Raw genomic sequence first — 16,333 nt, 5'->3', positions numbered from 1 at the left:
AGGGGCAGCTAAGTGCTACTGAGCAAAAACCTGCAATTCTGCATTACAAATAATAAGCATAGAAATTTAGAGCTAAGATTGAGTGTTCCTGTGGGGTCCCACAGCTAGACACTTGACACCCACAATTTTCACCGTACCCCTAAATCGGCTTAATCCGCATTATATGTAAGAGTACATAAGTCAGATAATATGTTTTTTTTTAAGAAATTTTTTTAGCGCTTTATTTTTGAGACAGAGACAGAGCATGAGTGGGGGAGGGGCAGAGAGAAGGAGACACAGAATCCGAAGCAGGCTCCAGGCTCCGAGCTGTCAGCACAGAGCCCCAGGAGGGGCTTGAACCCACGAACCGCCAGATCATGGCCTGAGCCGAAGTCAGACGCTTAACTGACTGAGCCACCCAGGCGCTCCCCCAGATAATATATTTTCAGTTACAACTTAGCCTTTAAAAACTATCATACAACTAAAATTCAAGAACCAGTCTAAGTGGGATGAATCCGGCTCTCAAATTTAAGCCAGTTCCTCAAGAGTTGAATCACCTCAGGCAGTGTTCACACAAAGGCTGAAGCCTTGAAGATTTGTTGGGGAAAATTAGTGAGTGGGTTTCCCCAGACCAGCGTGAAGTCATCAGGCCAGGGCAATGCTTCCCAGAGGTGTAACCGCGGCGGGAGGGGGGGTGGTGGGGGTGGTGGTGCGGGTGGGGCGGAAACGCGCGGTACTTTGCAGGTCGGCCCCTGGGGACTGGGTTGGCTGACTACCTGGCCTGGTATTGCAATAAAATTCTTGACCTCTAAGCACATCCCCTAACACCACACCCAGCGCGAACTTGTTGAAAAGCATCGTTCCTAGTTTACTCGACTTTTCTGTTTTGACTTGTTCCTTATTGTCCAAAATACGTGATAAGGAGCAAGACCCCACTTTTCAAGACCTAGCTGAGTTCCAAAGCAGTTCACACTTCAGAGGATCCTTGGAAGGCGGGGGGGGGGGGGGGGGGAGCAAAGGAAAGGAAAGAAATCTCTTTTTACCCTGCAATAATTACAGCGGAACCTTCAATGGCCAAATTAGTGAATTTGTAAACCCACTCTCATTTTTTCCTAAACAGTGCCACCTAGTGTCCATTTTAAGTCATCAGGAGACGCTTTGGCGAGGACCAAAGAGAAATAAAGAAAGGGGAAAAGAGTAACCGGGAAGACTCTTTCCAGCTTTAGGGCGTTGGGGAAAAGATGGAGAAAAGAGCGTCTCAAGTATAAGTATTTTGGCTCGTTATCTTCTTAGAAAGCTCGAAAGAAGCAGAAGCCATTTAAGCCATTCCCTTGGAAATGGCTTTTTCTAAGCGCGCTACTTTCGAGTTCTACGGAGCACGATTTTTATTTTGTTATATTTATAATGCTCGCTGCTTGCGTGTTTTTACGTGAGGAGGCCAAGTGAAGGAAAAAAATATAACTATGTTTCCACTTTTCCCGCCACCCAAGACCGAAACTTCCGTGTAGGGAGGACTTTGACACTTGACGCCTGCTCAGAAACTTTTGAGCTACTGGGAAGAAAGGGTTAACACGCGGTAGACCTGTAGCCGATTTTATTTGGAGTCGCTGCCGGCGTTCGGAGGTTCCAGGTGTGCACACACACACACACACACACACACACACACCTCCCAGCTATCTCTCCCCAGGGCTGTTACTTAGTAGCCTAAGGGCACCATTTGGCCTCACAGCAAATTAGTTAAACCGTTTGGGGAGTTTATCGCGAAGAGGGAATCCTTGTAACTCAGACCGGAGCTGAGGGATTTCTGCAAAGCGCGGCCTCCCAGCTCCGTCGCTGGAGGGAAGGAGGGAATCAGGTGGTGGCCAGCCTGTGCGCAGTGCATTTCTCTGCACACGTTAGCAATCAAGTTAATTGAATTCATTGGAGTTTAGAACCGGCCTCTAGCTCAGAGAGGGCTTTGAATGGCCAATTTCTCTTTCTTCCTCTCCCCCTCCCCGCCTCCCGCCCGCCCGCCCGCGCTCCCAGTTCCCTCCCCCCGGGTTCCCCAGTCCGCACCTCCCTTCTCCACTCCCCTCAACCCCCACTCCCTCCTCCGCCCTATTAAAACACCCACCAGCTCCCTTGTTAAGACCCCCTTAAGTTGGAGGAGGCAGAAAGGCAACAACAGCGAGGAAGGAGAAGTCAAGACGTCTGGAAAGAATTACCCAGTCCTGGCTTCCAGCAGCCCATTGAACCAGGGACTTGAACCAGCCCCAGCCAAAGACTTTCTCCCGATTCTGCGCTTCCTGGGTTCTGCTGAGACTTCACCGGGCTTTTCTTGATACGAAAAAGAAAAGAGACTTTCCGTTATCAGGGGAGGGGGAACTGGAGCAAAATAATAATAATAATAATAATGATAATAATAAAATAAAAATAAAGTTAATTTATTTTTAAAGCACAAATTTTTCTTTTAAGAATTAGACTGAAGTGCAACGGAAATATTAAAAAGAATAGTGGTGAAATTTCCTTTTAAAGTGGGGGTGAACCAAACATTTCAGACTACCCCCCCATCCTTTTTAAATGTTGTTTTTAAATTTTTTATTTTTTTTGGCCGGTCGTCTCAAATTCATCTGATCTCTTATTACCTCAATTTTGGAAACTGCCCGCCACCGACCCTCCGGGACCACACAGACAGTCTGAGGACAACTTTATGACCAAGAGCTGAACAAGGTACGTTACACTGGCGCGATATGGTGAACCAGGAGGGCCCCCCGAATAGGCCAGGGAGAGGGAAGAAATTACCCACATAAGTGTTAAAAAATTGTAAAGCTAGTTTTCGACAGAGAAGTTTGAGGTCTGATAATTTCCAACAGACTGAAAATCAGGGGATATTTCAGATCACTGTCAGGCTTGGCAATATAATCCTGGCTTTCCCCATCCCTGCGGCGCTCGGCAGAAATCCGCTGCCTTTCTGGGAACACAGGTAACCTCTCTGCCTGGGAAAGACTGCACGTCCCGAGATGTACTTTTCCACTCCTCATCTTCCGGAGCCGCAGAGGGGCTCCCGGGCTAGGAAACCAGAATTTCCACTGTGCAAGGAAAATGCATTTCGCACAGCCACCCCCCTCCTTTTGCCCCTTCCCTTCCCATCCCTTCCCTTCCGTTCTCCCCCCCCCCCCCCCCCCCTACGTCGGGAGGAAAACCCTGGAACAGCCAGCTCAGTGCCTTTTACTTGTAAGTGGGAAACCCGCTTCTTACTTGGAATGCAAAGGGTTAAAGTGATTTGGGCTCCCAGCTCCTGGGAGCCGAGACCCTCCGAGAAGGAGGGTCCTTCGCCACCTCCTCGCAGCTACCGGCCTCGCTCGGCCACTCCCACTTTCCCGGGCTTCCCGTCCTTTGCACTCCCTGGACCCCAAGGCAGTGTCAGGCTCGGTCTGCCCGGGCTCAGCCCGGCTCCTGAAGCCTTACTTGGGCCAGGGGTCCCGGACACAAGCGGTGGCAGCCGCCGACCCGAGCGGGAGGAGGGCGCGCGAACCTCTGCTCGCCGCCGCCCGGGGGCAGGGCGTGCGTGGGGACCGCGCGCTGCAGCGCAGGCAGCTGCAACGTCCCGGGAGCCAACTCCGACGTGGCACGGAGCACGCTGGCGCTTCTCTTCGCAGCTGCAGCGCGGGGCCGCGCGGGTGGGGGGCTTGGGGGTGCCGTCCCCAGCGCCCGGCCTGGGGAGGGGGGGGACGGGGGCGCGCGGGAGCTGGGGCGAAGTGGGAGGCGAGCCAGAGGCAGGGTTGGGATGGATAATCAACACCTTGGGCGGAATTGGTCACGCTGGTTCCCGCCCAGCGTGAGCGAGGGCTCCGAAACGGGTCCCCGTGAACTGGAGGGCGGGTCTGAAAGGAGGGTCTGTGCGCGGGCCGGACGGGGAGGCGAGAGAGCACTTCCCCTCCGGCCAGGGAAACGCAGCCGAGGGGAAACGGCGCTGAAAGGATAATTAAGGCTGGAAAGAGGGGCTGGGAGCGGAGAGGCGGTGCCTGGGGAGGAGGGTTTACAAGACCCGGGTCCTATTACACCGGCTTCGGTGCCAGCGCCTCTTTTTCCATCCCCCGAACGCGCGCGCGGAGTTCTTGGACTCGGCGACCCTGCGCGCCTCCAGGGCGTGCGAGCCGCTGCAGCCGCGCGCCCAGAAGGTGCGTGTAGGAGCCCTGCCGGCCCCTCCCTGCCCGGTTCCCCACGCTTGGGGACCGTTGCAGCCGGGCGTCTCCCGAGCTGCTGCCCAGAAACGCTGCGCTCCAACCCACGTGGCTGGCCTGGGATTGCCTTTGACGTCACACCCTGGGGGGGAGGTGTGACGCAATAGGTCGGGGAGCCCTGATTGGCCGCGTAGGGCTTTCCCGAACTGGAGGCCTGAGTATATATAGACTCTCAGCTCAGTATTGCGAGTAAAGTGAAGGGTATTGGTAGTTGGGCTTTGCTGAGAAACTGAGGTGACTGCCAAGGGGGGGAAAGACTTCGCTGCCCTTTGTAGATTTCAAGCCCTTTTTTTTTCCCCCTCGCAGATTTTTTTCACTGCAGTGAGGGAGTATGATAATGTACCTTTGGAAGTGTTAAACAAGATTATAATTGTTTAGAAAGGTTTTTTTTTTACCACTTTTTAAAAGGCCAACACTTATTCAAATACATATGCAGTGACGAAAGGTTTAAAATTAAAATGTGCATTTATATAGAATTGGCTAGGACAAATATTTGTGTCCATCAAATTATTTGTAGATACTGTTTTAAATTTTACAGAATAGGATTGAAAAGAATACTTAAATTCTAAACTTTTTCTTTTCATACCAATGTGTGCAAATTGACTCATTAATTATATTTTTGCTGTGTTTTTCTAGTTGCTAGATACGATTACAGGAACCACTGAGGTGCTACATTTTTAATATCCATCATGCCACATCTCAGGTTTTTCCCACTGCTTGGCCCTTTTACGTTTTCAATAAAAGGTTAACTCTTTAACGTGCTTATGTTAGTGTCTATATTATGTCATGTGTGAGTTTGCAATTTTGGAACAAGTATTCAGAATTCTAGGTAAATATTTCTGGATGACAGCATTGTCATTAGAATATCATTACTCCTATTACATTTTTTAATTTATGTATTTCCTGAGGGGTATAGAAAACTGTCTTGTAGATACATTGACAAAAGTATATTACCTCAGTTGCTTGTGTTGTACCTGGAACTAACTCTTTACCAGAGAAAGTTATGCAGCTTATAAAAATGAAGTTCTTAAATAGACGATTAGCATCAAATTTGCATGTCACTCTCCACAAAGCAAAGATGTAGTAGGTTAACCTTCCTGGAACACAGGACTTGGGCAGCAAACGAATAAGAAACTTACTAGAAAGTAAGTCAGATTGGAACGAATAACTTTTGGTAGGTTTATAGAATAGCCTCACAGTTTTGAATTTCATAAACTCTTATTTTACACATGGTTTCCTTACCAGCTTTCTTTTAAAACAATTTTTTTTTTGACATTTTAAGCACAGACTGATTCATTTAGTATCTATTATTGGAACTGTGGGGAAAGCCCTTGGGGAGCGATGTGTAGGTCTCCTTTGGCAAAGCTATATTACATTGTCATAGTTTTAAAAATGGAAGTATAGTTCACACACAGTGTTACATTGGTTTCAGGTGTATAACATAGTGACTCAACAAGTCTGCTCTTCATCCTGTGCTCACCACCAATGTAGCTCCCCCTGCCCCTGGTATCGTACAAACATATTGCAATACCAGGGATTCTGTTCCCTACGCGGTACCTTTTATCCCTGTGGCTTAGTCACACAGTTACATTTTTCAATCTAAGAGCAAGTAGTTTGTTACATTATCAGCATCCTGACTGTTACATAATATGGGAGTGATGAGTTAATGTAATTGGAGAACAGATCATAAACTCCACTGTCTCTTTCTGGGTTCTGTTTTGTTTTTTGGTTGTTTTTTGTTTTGTTTTGTTTTTTGCTTGTTTTTGTTTTTAAATCCACCTTCACTCAGGCTGTGTTCCTCTAGGAGCCTGCAAGGACAGAGCCAGTGGCAGCTAGTAGACAGCTGACTGGGGGAGACAGCTCCCTGTAGAAAAATCACCTCCACCTCAAGTTGGTTTTAATCCTTTTCTCTCCAGTGGCAATCTGCCTAGAATAAGTATCGCCCCACGGCATATACCTTAAATTATTCAAGTATATCTCGAATGTCACCAATACATATAGATTTATAGAGTTTGTATATATACTGCCTTGTCCACAATCTGTCTTTCGAATTTGCACCCAAAGTAGGGCTTGGACTCCTGACCCCGAGATCAAGAGCAGCATGCTCTACTGACTGAGCCAGCCAGGCGCCCCTCACAATCTAGAAAAATGTTGTTGGTATAGAAGTCAAAACAAATATAATGAGGTCACACTCTTAAATATTTCTTTAACTTAAATAATAAAATATTTACAAAAGAATGCCTCTAAGATGCATCATTTTACTGCAAACTAAAAAACAAAAACAAGATGCAGTTCACATTTTAATGGAATTTGTCATACAAAAAATATACTCAAAGAAGTCTATAAATAACCACAGTGTAAGGCAAGACAGAAGAGGACCCATAAAAAGTGAAATAATGGCTACTGTTTATTACATGTCTAAAATGTATCAGGCACTGAGTTAGATACTTTATTTTTTTAATGTTTGTTTATTTTATTTTATTTAAAAAAAATTTTTTTTTTCAACGTTTATTTATTTTTGGGACAGAGAGAGACAGAGCATGAACAGGGGAGGGGCAGAGAGAGAGGGAGACACAGAATCGGAAACAGGTTCCAGGCTCTGAGCCATCAGCCCAGAGCCTGATGCGGGGCTCGAACTCCCGGACCGCGAGATCGTGACCTGGCTGAAGTCAGACGCTTAACCGACTGCGCCACCCAGGCGCCCCAATGTTTGTTTATTTTTGAGAGACAGACAGAGTGTGAGTGGGGGAGGGCAGAGAGAGAGGGAGACACAGAATTCGAAGCAGGTTCCAGGCTCTGAGCTATCCGCACAGAGCCTCACAGGGGACTCGAACTCATGAACCGCGAGATCATGACCTGAGCCAAAGTCCCATGCTTAACCCGCTGAGTCACCCAGGCGCCCCTATTTTATATACATTATATCTAATGTATATGGGCCAAATGCGCATCAAGAAAATTTTGTAATTAAAGGAATCTTGCTTCAGAAAGGTTGAACAACTCAATCAAAGTCACAGTGTTTAGTGAGGAGTGTGGATGAAATTTAATCCAATAAATCTTGAATATAATGCCCTTGAACTGGACTATGCTGTGGCTGGACTAGTCAAGTTTTCTGAGGGCTTAAATTGAGGAGAAATCACATCTGTGAGAGATCAGGAAGGATTTTGTGAAGAGCCTTGGCACTTGTGGCACATATGGTTACATGGGGTGTTGACCTAAAAGATAGTGTGCCCAAGAGCCAATGGAGGAACTTCAAGAACTAAGATTCCATGCCAAATTTTGTTTTGTTTTTTGTTTTTTTTTTTGTTTTTGCAAACTTTCTCCCCTTTGCCACACTGAACTCTAGGATGAAGCTTATGGCGGTGAAACTCAACCAATAGGGCAGTTGGGCGAATTGGCATCCTGGGGGTCATGGATCATTGCTGATGGTACAAATGAGGAAGAAATCCGAAACCTACAGCTGTGGGTGCAGACACAGCTGGGGTGACAAGGCCTTTGAAAGGCTTATTGCCTAACCTTGCGAGCTTGGCTCCAGGGTCTCTGCCAGGATCGATGCAGTGGGACTGGAGAGACAAAGGCCAACTTCAAAGCCAGAGAGGGAGAGGAGGTCAGAAGGGGACAAGATGAGGGTCATGTGCTCTAATATGTCCCAGAGGGTAATGTTCTCTAATGTGACGACTATTGAGAGGCTCCGTTTGGTACTTTTTCGGATTTCTAGTTGAGGACAGTAGCAGAGGCAATATGCATGGAGGAATGCGTATCGATCCAAATAAATCACTGGGGTTTTCTTAGACTTTAACCCAGTGATGGCCAAACTTTGTTGCAATTAGAATCAGTTATGGAGATTTGAAAATTACTGATGCCCTGTTAGCACCCCCTACCAATTAACTCTGGATGTTGTAGGAGCCGCATATCAGTAATTTTTACAGATCCCCCGAGTTAATTTGGACGTACATCAAAATTTGGGAACCACGACTTTTTAACCTTTGCTCACCACCATGGTTTCCTAATCCACTGTTAGCAGGCAAATGTCTACAAGCAAAGAATGTCTTGTAGTATAAAGATGTGGGTTTCCGTGCTCCATGCCAGTGTCACCTGCCTAAGTTAATATTCTTAATTGTGATCTACATATGATTTGAGGCTTAGCACCCCCATCCTCCATACAATGAGTTTAGGGGTAAAGAAAACCTGTGTTCCAGAACCAGTCCTTCTCTTTATGAGATGTGATTTTGAGCAATGCATTTTCTAAACAAATATTCTTTATGTATCTCCTTTTGGCCTTTGAGCCTTTGTATGTGTAAATATCGGCTACAAGTTAAAAAGACACCAACTTGGGGTGCCTGGGTGGCGCAGTCAGTTAAGCGTCCGACTTCAGCCAGGTCACGATCTCGCGGTCCGTGAGTTCGAGCCCCGCATCGGGCTCTGGGCTGATGGCTCAGAGCCTGGAACCTGTTTCCGATTCTGTGTCTCCCTCTCTCTCTGCCCTTCCCCCGTTCATGCTCTGTCTCTCTCTGTCCCCAAAATAAATAAACGTTGAAAAAAAAAATTTTTAAAAAAAAGACACCAACTTGGTCTTCAGTGGATTTGAGAATATAATGAGGAAGAGAGACAAGTGCACTTTATCCCTTAAGTTACTCTTCCTTTACATCAAAACCATTGGTATCCCATTGAAGCTGCAATAAATATATATAGTCCTTACCTACTTACAGTAAGCCTGCAAAAAAGTTGCACTCCCATTTTGCAGATGAGGAACTGAGGCTCAGGAGTAGATACCAAAAATGTACTCTTTGTACTCCTTCAGATGACCATGATGAAGAACATGCCCACATTGCAACCTACATTCATCCTTCTTATAGACACCCAGCTATGGGTGGCTACAATATGAAAATAAAGTTTCCATCCTGTCCCTAAAGTTTGAAGTTCAGAGATAATCGATTGTCTAAGGACACATGACTCATTCACCGGAACCCTCGGGTGATTTGCCTGAAGTCAGGTAGCTAATATGAGGCCAAACTTGGGCTTGAACCCATTTCTTCCCAGTCCTGCTAGTCTTTTCCCTATGCCACAGTTAACTAGCAGTGGATTAGAGGGCAGGGGAGTGAGTCAGGCTGATTAGGTAGTTAGTGGGCAGGCAACAAGTGGCAGAGATCTAACATCACTGAGCTCTAGCTGTTGATAATTCTTTTTAGGTACTTAAATGAGTTCTCTCTTTTAAATTAAGAATCTGTTGTGTGAAGTCAGTGGGATTATTTCCATTTTATAGATGAAGAAACTAAAGATGGCAAGTATTATGTGGCTTTCCCAATGTTGCCATGCCATTAAAAGGAAAAGCCAGGAATCTATCCCAATTCAGTCTGGTTCCAGAGGGACCAGGACACACACACACACACATACACACACACACACACACATTATTAGAGCCGAACGCAAAACAGTGTATGGATCAATGCACCATAAATATTGTAAGAGTTCCAGATTTCAAGTAGATAAAAGATGATCTCATTATCCCCCATGACCCACACTTGACCCCTGAATTCATAAGTTTCCTCAAATTGTAACTGACAGTTTCTGGAAACGCTTTTGGAGGGCCATTTGCCTTTTCTCACTTTATTATCCAAAGGTCTACAGTTGGTCTGGTACTTCTTACAAACCATTACGTTTAGGTAGCTGGGCAAGAGATTATGGAACTTGTCTTTTAAAAAGAAAGAAAAAAAGGGGCACCTGGATGGCTCAGTCTGTTAAGCATCTGACTCTTGGTTTCGTCTCAGGTCATGATCTTGCAGTTTCGTGGGTTTGAGCCCCACATCCGGCTCTGTGCTGAGAGTGCAGATCCTGCTTGGGATTCTCTCTCTCTCCTTTCTCTGCCTCTCCCCTCTCCTCTCCTCTCTGTGCTCACTCTCTCTCTCTCAAAATAAAAAAAACTTAAAAAAATAAAATAATTAAAAGAAAAAGAAAGAAAAAAAACCCCTTTAGGATGAGGGGTATTAAGGGTTCAACATATATTCATTGCCACTGCAGTAAAGAAAGGAGAGGGACCCACCCAAGTGCAAAAGGAGTTACTCATTTATTCAAAATATATTTATTGGATGCCTACTATGCGCCAGCCTCTGTCTTTGGTACAAGAACACACAGTTGATTGAGATAATCAAGTCCCTGTAGCCATAGAACGTACATAGGGCTCGTTGGAAAATCAAGTGTGGTCCGGGGAGAGTGACAGGGAGTGAAGAGAAGGTAGGGTGGAGGAGACATTTTAGAAGAGAATGGTAAGCTGAGACCTCTCTGAAGAGATATCCCTTAGTTCTAACTCTGTAGCCTTTCCCAGATGCTGATGACTAATTTGAATTCACTTCCTCTTTTTCCCCAAATCTAAAACAGAAGGACCACTTTATGAAGCTTTGGGAACTCAGTTCTCACCCCTGCACCCCTTAGTGCCATGGAAGCGGCTGTCATTCCAGCTCATCCCACCTTGCCTTCTGGTTAATAGAAAGAATAGGAGGAAGAAAGGCTCCGTTATCCATTGACCTATACAGTCCTACTTGGGGTATGTGAGCTCACAGCAAGGCTTCTATCTATCTGCTCTGCAGGTGGAACAATGAATGTAGCAGTGCCTTTCTTAAGGTAAAGCAGGATTTTGGCTGTAGGCGGTGATAACATGCTGTTGCATAGATGGAACCACCAGCTTTCTCTGGGATAACCCCATTCTCTGTCCCTTTTAGCTGCATCCACGCAGAAAAGTCTAAGAACCCAGAAATCTCTGCGTGTTGGCTAATCTTGTATCTGTACCTGAGTGTCAATTCCCCATTTTCCATAATAACGGGAAAAAGAGTTTTCTAACTTGTCCTTGCACAACATGTTTTATTAGCCGGAAGCAAAAGGAAGCTGCCTGTTTTGTCATGACAAATCAAATCTATTCAGCGAATATTTACTGAGAGTACAGTAACCTGGCTCTATGCTACCATGCGGATCCTACTTCTGGTTTTGAGACTGTTACTTAAATACTTAGAGTCTTGGTTTCCTCATCCTATGTGTATGTTATTTGTAACATGAGATTAAGAATACATTTATCACCTAAAGTAGTTAGGATTAAATGGGATCATGCCATTCAATAAGATAGACAATACTTAGCCCACTGCCTGGAACCTAATGAATGGTGAATAAACGTTAGCAGATATAACAACGAGGTCAATGACGATGTTGATGCATAAAGTTACAGGAATTCATTCAGCAAATATTTACTGAATACCACCTGTAAGCCAGGCAGGGTTTTAGGTCCTTGGGGCACATTAGCAACAGTAGATTTAGAAAAATCTGTTGACTTTGTGGAACTTACATTAGGGTGCATCAATCTATTCTTTACGCTTGGTTTGGCTTAGAATTCTGTGAAGACTCGTACTGGTGAATAATTGGTATCCAATCAAATAGCAGCTTAAAAATCAATTCAAGTTTGATGTGGGCAAAAAAAATAATTAAAATAAAATCCAACTTCTATGTTTTACATACTTACGGAAGGTAGATTTCTAAGTCGTCTCTCTCTTTAGCAGTAAACTCTTATGCTCCAGGACGGAACTACCGTATTTTCCAATTGAACAATGAAGCCATATGTCTGAGGAGATTTTGCTTATGAAGCAGAGTATCTGAATTGGGGATTGTCTCAGAAAGTCTCACACATATGGTGCCCATATCTATGCAATTGCCCAGGGGAAATGATAAAGAAACACACACTGTGTGTCACTCCTTGAGATCAATGTATTCCCTCCGTAAAGTTGGCTCTGAAAATGTGCCTTTTGCCCTTTGGCCTGTACTGACATATGCTGCATGTGTCTTACCGGGCAATAATACGATACATCTCAGAAATAGAAAGGTTCAGTTTTAACCAGGCTGCTGCAGTGTACTAGCAACTTTTCCCAGGCTTCAAAGGGACATTCTGTAGACTCCTATGATGTAAGAGGGTGTTCCCCCTCCAGCTGTGGCCAGCAGATGCTACGCAAACACTCTCTTTGTCCACGTGTGCTGATAAAAGCAAGGAAAATGTGAATAATGGAAAAGAATGGCAGGCAGTACTTTTGCTGGCTATGGTGATTTTAAACCCAAGCGAAGCACACACTTCAGCTTCTCCCTGGCTGAGCGTTGCAGTCCCCTTGAAATTTTTCACTCTTGTGAGAATGACTCACGTCTTGGAAACGACAAGTTCCAAGTCTGGTGCTCCCAGCACCTTTAGGCATTCGTTAAGGTGCCCGGTGGGAGTTTTCAGCATCCTGTCAGCTGTTTTAATTAACAAGGGATGCTGTGCTCTCTTGCCTCTCACTGGAACTGTTCCCCGGCACCGTGAACTTTCCATTCGTGTTGGGGTTCCCTTTATCAGCCTCCCAGGTTACATACTGTGATGTCCTGTAGAAGTGCTGGAAGGGGAGCACATCTGTGTTTGGTTGTTTTAGCTTCCTTGTTAGCTGATACTTTGTCTATTTTTTATTTTATTTAAATCCAAGTGAGTTAGCATATAGTGTAATGTCGATACTTTAAACTGGATTGTGTTTTGGCTTTTTTTTTTTTAATTTTTTTTTCAACGTTTATTTATTTTTGGGACAGAGAGAGACAGAGCATGAATGGGGGAGGGGCAGAGAGAGAGGGAGACACAGAATCGGAAACAGGCTCCAGGCTCTGAGCCATCAGCCCAGAGCCTGACGCGGGGCTCGAACTCCCGGACCGCGAGATCGTGACCTGGCTGAAGTCGGACGCTTAACCGACTGCGCCACCCAGGCGCCCCGTGTTTTGGCTTTTTAAACCCCCCTCAGAAACACTTTGATTTGGCTCCTCACCGCAGCTCTGTGAAGGGTCCCTGACAAATATTATTATCTCCATCCAACAAAAGAAAATAACGTCCACAAGCTAGAATCCTGGTCTCCAGGCTGTTCTGCATTACCTCGGGTTGTCTTAGTTAGGGTGAAGTCAACTCCAAATTTTAAAACACACGGAGATTTGGGGAGAGTGGTGCTCTTGGAGAGACATGGAAGTTGTGCCCTTTCCATACCCCCCTTTCAGCTGGCTGCTTCTGAGTAATGTCCTTTTATAATAAACCAGTAATCGAGCGGGTAAGCAGGTTTCCTGAGTTCTGTGAGCCACTCTAGCAAACTAATCAAACCCAATGTGGGCAGGTCTTGGGAACCTCTGGTTTAGAGCCAGTTGGTTAGAAGTACAGGTAACAACCTGGGCTTGGGACTGGTGTCTGAAGTTGGGGAGATGAGTGGCAGTCTTGTGGGACTGAACCCTTAACCTGTGGAGTCTGATGTTATTAGGGATGGTGTCAGAATTGAGTTAAATTGTGGGACACCCACTGTTGTCTGGAGAACTGTTTGTTGGGTGAGGAACCTCCTTTCCCTGACACGCTGGAGTTGGGTCCAGGAAAAGTTGGGCCCAAAAGAAAAACAAACTAACAAAAGTCTACCAGGTACCTCTTCTATGTTCAGCCTTGGAGATACTTCAGGAAATACAAAAAAATATATAGTTCTTCTCTACTCTGGTTGTTCAAAACCTTATTCAGAAGATACACAGACCATAGGGAGGAATACAAAATTGGCTGTTATTTTTTTTTTAATTTTTTTTTTTAACGTTTATTTATTTTTGAGACAGAGAAAGACAGAGCATGAACGGGGGAGGGTCAGAGAGAGAGGGAGACACAGAATCTGAAACAGGCTCCAGGCTCTGAGCAGTCAGCACAGAGCCCGACGCGGGGCTCGAACTCACATACCGCGAGATCGTGACCTGAGCCGAAGTCGGACGCCCAACCGACTGAGCCACCCAGGCGCCCCAAAATTGGCTGTTATTAAGAGCTGAAATGTGTTTCAGGTCTAATGTATCACAGCTTTTTGTTTTTCAGCTTAGAAGCATCTTTTTATTTTTTGTTTACTTTCTTCTCTTTAAGTTTTTTTGTATTACGGCTTTAAAAGGATGGGAAATTTACCTGTTGAAATGAAGCGTGATGCTCTTTCTTCCTTAACTGATTTTATTATTATTTTTTAAAGGTTTATTTTTGAGAGAGTGTGCGTGTGTTTGCCTGAGCAATTTGAGGAGGGGCACAGAGAGGGAGACAGAGGATCCAAAGCAGGCTCTGCACTGACAGCAGAGAGCCAGATGTGGGGCTTGAACTCACGAACCGTGAGATCATGACCTGAGCCAAAATTGGACACTTAACCGACTGAGCCGCCCAGGCTCCCCTAACACATTGTGCTTTTCAGTAGAGCCTTGCCACCGTCATCTCATTTGATCCTTGAAACAGCACTCTGAGGTCCACCAGAAGGACATCCGTATCCCTGTTGTGCAAATGAGCAAATTGAGGTGCAGAAAGTCACTTAGCTAGTTAAGTGAGAAAGTGAGGTTGGAGCTCCTGAGTGCTTCTAGTCCAACACTCCCCGTGAAACCATGTGTATAACAAGTATGGGGCAAGAGTGGTTAACCAAGAGTATCATTTGATTATATTACAGATGCATTGTGAGAGGTTTCTCTGTATCCTGAGAATAATTGGAACCACACTTTTTGGAGTCTCCCTCCTCCTTGGAATCACAGCTGCTTACATTGTTGGCTACCAGTTTATCCAAACAGATAATTACTATTTCTCTTTTGGACTGTATGGTGCCTTTTTAGCATCACACCTCATCATCCAAAGTCTGTTTGCCTTTTTGGAGCACCGAAAAATGAAAAAATCCTTAGAAACGCCCATTAAATTGAACAAAACCGTTGCTCTTTGCATCGCCGCGTATCAAGAAGATCCAGACTACTTACGAAAATGTTTGCAATCTGTGAAAAGGCTAACCTACCCCGGGATTAAAGTTGTCATGGTCATAGATGGGAACTCAGAAGATGACCTTTACATGATGGACATCTTTAGTGAAGTCATGGGCAGGGACAAATCAGCCACTTATATCTGGAAGAACAACTTCCATGAGAAAGGTCCTGGTGAGACGGATGAGTCACATAAGGAAAGCTCGCAGCATGTCACCCAGTTGGTCTTGTCCAACAAGAGTATTTGCATCATGCAAAAATGGGGTGGAAAAAGAGAAGTCATGTACACGGCCTTCAGAGCACTGGGACGAAGTGTGGATTATGTACAGGTAGGTTTCCGAATTCCTGCCAGGGCAAACATACATTTAAATAAAGCAGCTTTTGTGTCTCTCCAGGCATATGCTATAGCCCATCCTTGTCCCTCTGAACACAGTACTCCTTTCAGTTCATTTGAAAACCGCGTGACTGTTGAAAGCACATTTTGAAAGCGAGGAAAAAAAAATCTTGTGAAACTGTTAAAGACTATCTACGAAAATGCTGAACTTACGCGGTGTTATTGGTTGGAAATTGAGATTATTTTGAACAGGAGACCCTTCCTTCCTTCTCTCCCCCTCCCTTACCTTCTCTGCCCCCTTGGTTCTGCCAAGTCAAATCCAACGTCATTTTCCACAGTCTTAAAATCTCCAGACCTTGTACGAAAATAGTGTCTGCCGAGCAGAAGGGTCTTGAGAAAATCTGCAGGCTCAAGGGATGGCTATAAAACGTTTTTCACGGAGACTGGGCAAAATGGGGGTGGTGAGAACAATTTTGATTTAAAAGGGTAAGGCATTCAAAGCTGGGAGACAGAAGGAGAAGGAAAATGAAAAAGGGAGAAAAACAAACACACACAAAAACCCTTCCCAGAGCAAAACCGAAGTAATGTTTATTTCACTCCCCAAACAGCATTACCTCACTCACTGCACTTGACCTTTGAAAGCATTTGTGATGGTGTTTGCTTGCATGAAAATGAGACAGGCTGTGTCTGTCATTAATTCCCTGACTGCTCTGCTTGCTCCAGCATTTCTCCCCTCCTCGTTCTCACTGAAGCTTTCTTTAGAATGTTAGTAGGGTCCCTGTGAGTTTTCTAACTGCAATTTTCTTGCAGATACTTCAGTTAAATTTTGGCCATGATGATACGGAGAAGGGAGAAATGTCTGCAGTTTAAGAGAATCCAGTGGGACACTCTCCCAATCTCCAATCAGTGAAATCCGACTTTTCAGAAGACCCATCATATACTTTAGGGTCCCTGATTGTCACAAGGTCACGCCCAGTGGGATGGCATGCTCTGTGTGATTGGGGGAGAATGGGCACCGGCTTCA

General features: G+C 45.2%; 1 protein-coding gene across 1 annotated transcript in view; it reads left to right on the top strand.

The window, feature by feature from the left end:
* Nucleotides 1–2,021: 2,021 nt before the first annotated feature.
* The window catches only part of HAS2 (hyaluronan synthase 2), a 30,444-nt gene continuing 16,132 nt past the window's right edge, over nucleotides 2,022–16,333 (top strand). The window contains exons 1-2 of the mRNA XM_043601680.1: nucleotides 2,022–2,688; nucleotides 14,678–15,304. Of these exons, the coding sequence (XP_043457615.1) occupies nucleotides 14,678–15,304 (627 nt within the window). The 5' untranslated portion in view covers nucleotides 2,022–2,688. The remainder of the gene's footprint in view (nucleotides 2,689–14,677; nucleotides 15,305–16,333) is intronic.

Source organism: Prionailurus bengalensis, chromosome F2 (genome assembly GCF_016509475.1).
Source record: "Prionailurus bengalensis isolate Pbe53 chromosome F2, Fcat_Pben_1.1_paternal_pri, whole genome shotgun sequence".
NCBI classification, from domain to species: domain Eukaryota; kingdom Metazoa; phylum Chordata; class Mammalia; order Carnivora; family Felidae; genus Prionailurus; species Prionailurus bengalensis.
The sequence above is the reverse complement of the archived record's forward strand: the minus strand, read 5'-3'. Positions and strand labels throughout refer to the sequence as shown.